The sequence below is a fragment of the Penaeus monodon genome, chromosome 15 (genome assembly GCF_015228065.2).
Source record: "Penaeus monodon isolate SGIC_2016 chromosome 15, NSTDA_Pmon_1, whole genome shotgun sequence".
In the NCBI taxonomy this organism is placed as follows: Eukaryota; Metazoa; Arthropoda; class Malacostraca; order Decapoda; family Penaeidae; genus Penaeus; species Penaeus monodon.
In genome coordinates this window covers 18,862,037-18,862,244 of record NC_051400.1, presented here as the reverse complement: position 1 = coordinate 18,862,244, position 208 = coordinate 18,862,037, and the positions used below count along the sequence as shown (strand labels likewise).

General features: G+C 43.3%; 1 protein-coding gene across 1 annotated transcript in view; it reads left to right on the top strand.

Moving 5' to 3' along the window:
• LOC119582243 overlaps positions 1-208 on the top strand; it is a 68,451-nt gene that overhangs the window by 16,853 nt on the left and 51,390 nt on the right. Inside the window, exon 2 of the mRNA XM_037930467.1 lies at positions 25-140. Coding sequence (XP_037786395.1) covers positions 25-140 — 116 coding nt within the window. The remainder of the gene's footprint in view (positions 1-24; positions 141-208) is intronic.

Here is a 208-nt window from a genome sequence, read left to right as displayed (position 1 = left end):
TAATCATTTCATAATAATTTCCAGAACTGTTTTCTGACATTGCAGACCAGCCCGGGCAGCGCGACGCTGACGGTGGCAGCCTTCGACCTTGGAGCTGGCGATGAAGTGCTTATACAGAACCCATACACACACCCTTTGCAGTTAGTCGATCATGCTTCTTGATTCTGGTATTCCTTTTCGAAATGAAAACTGTTAAATAATTTGAAAT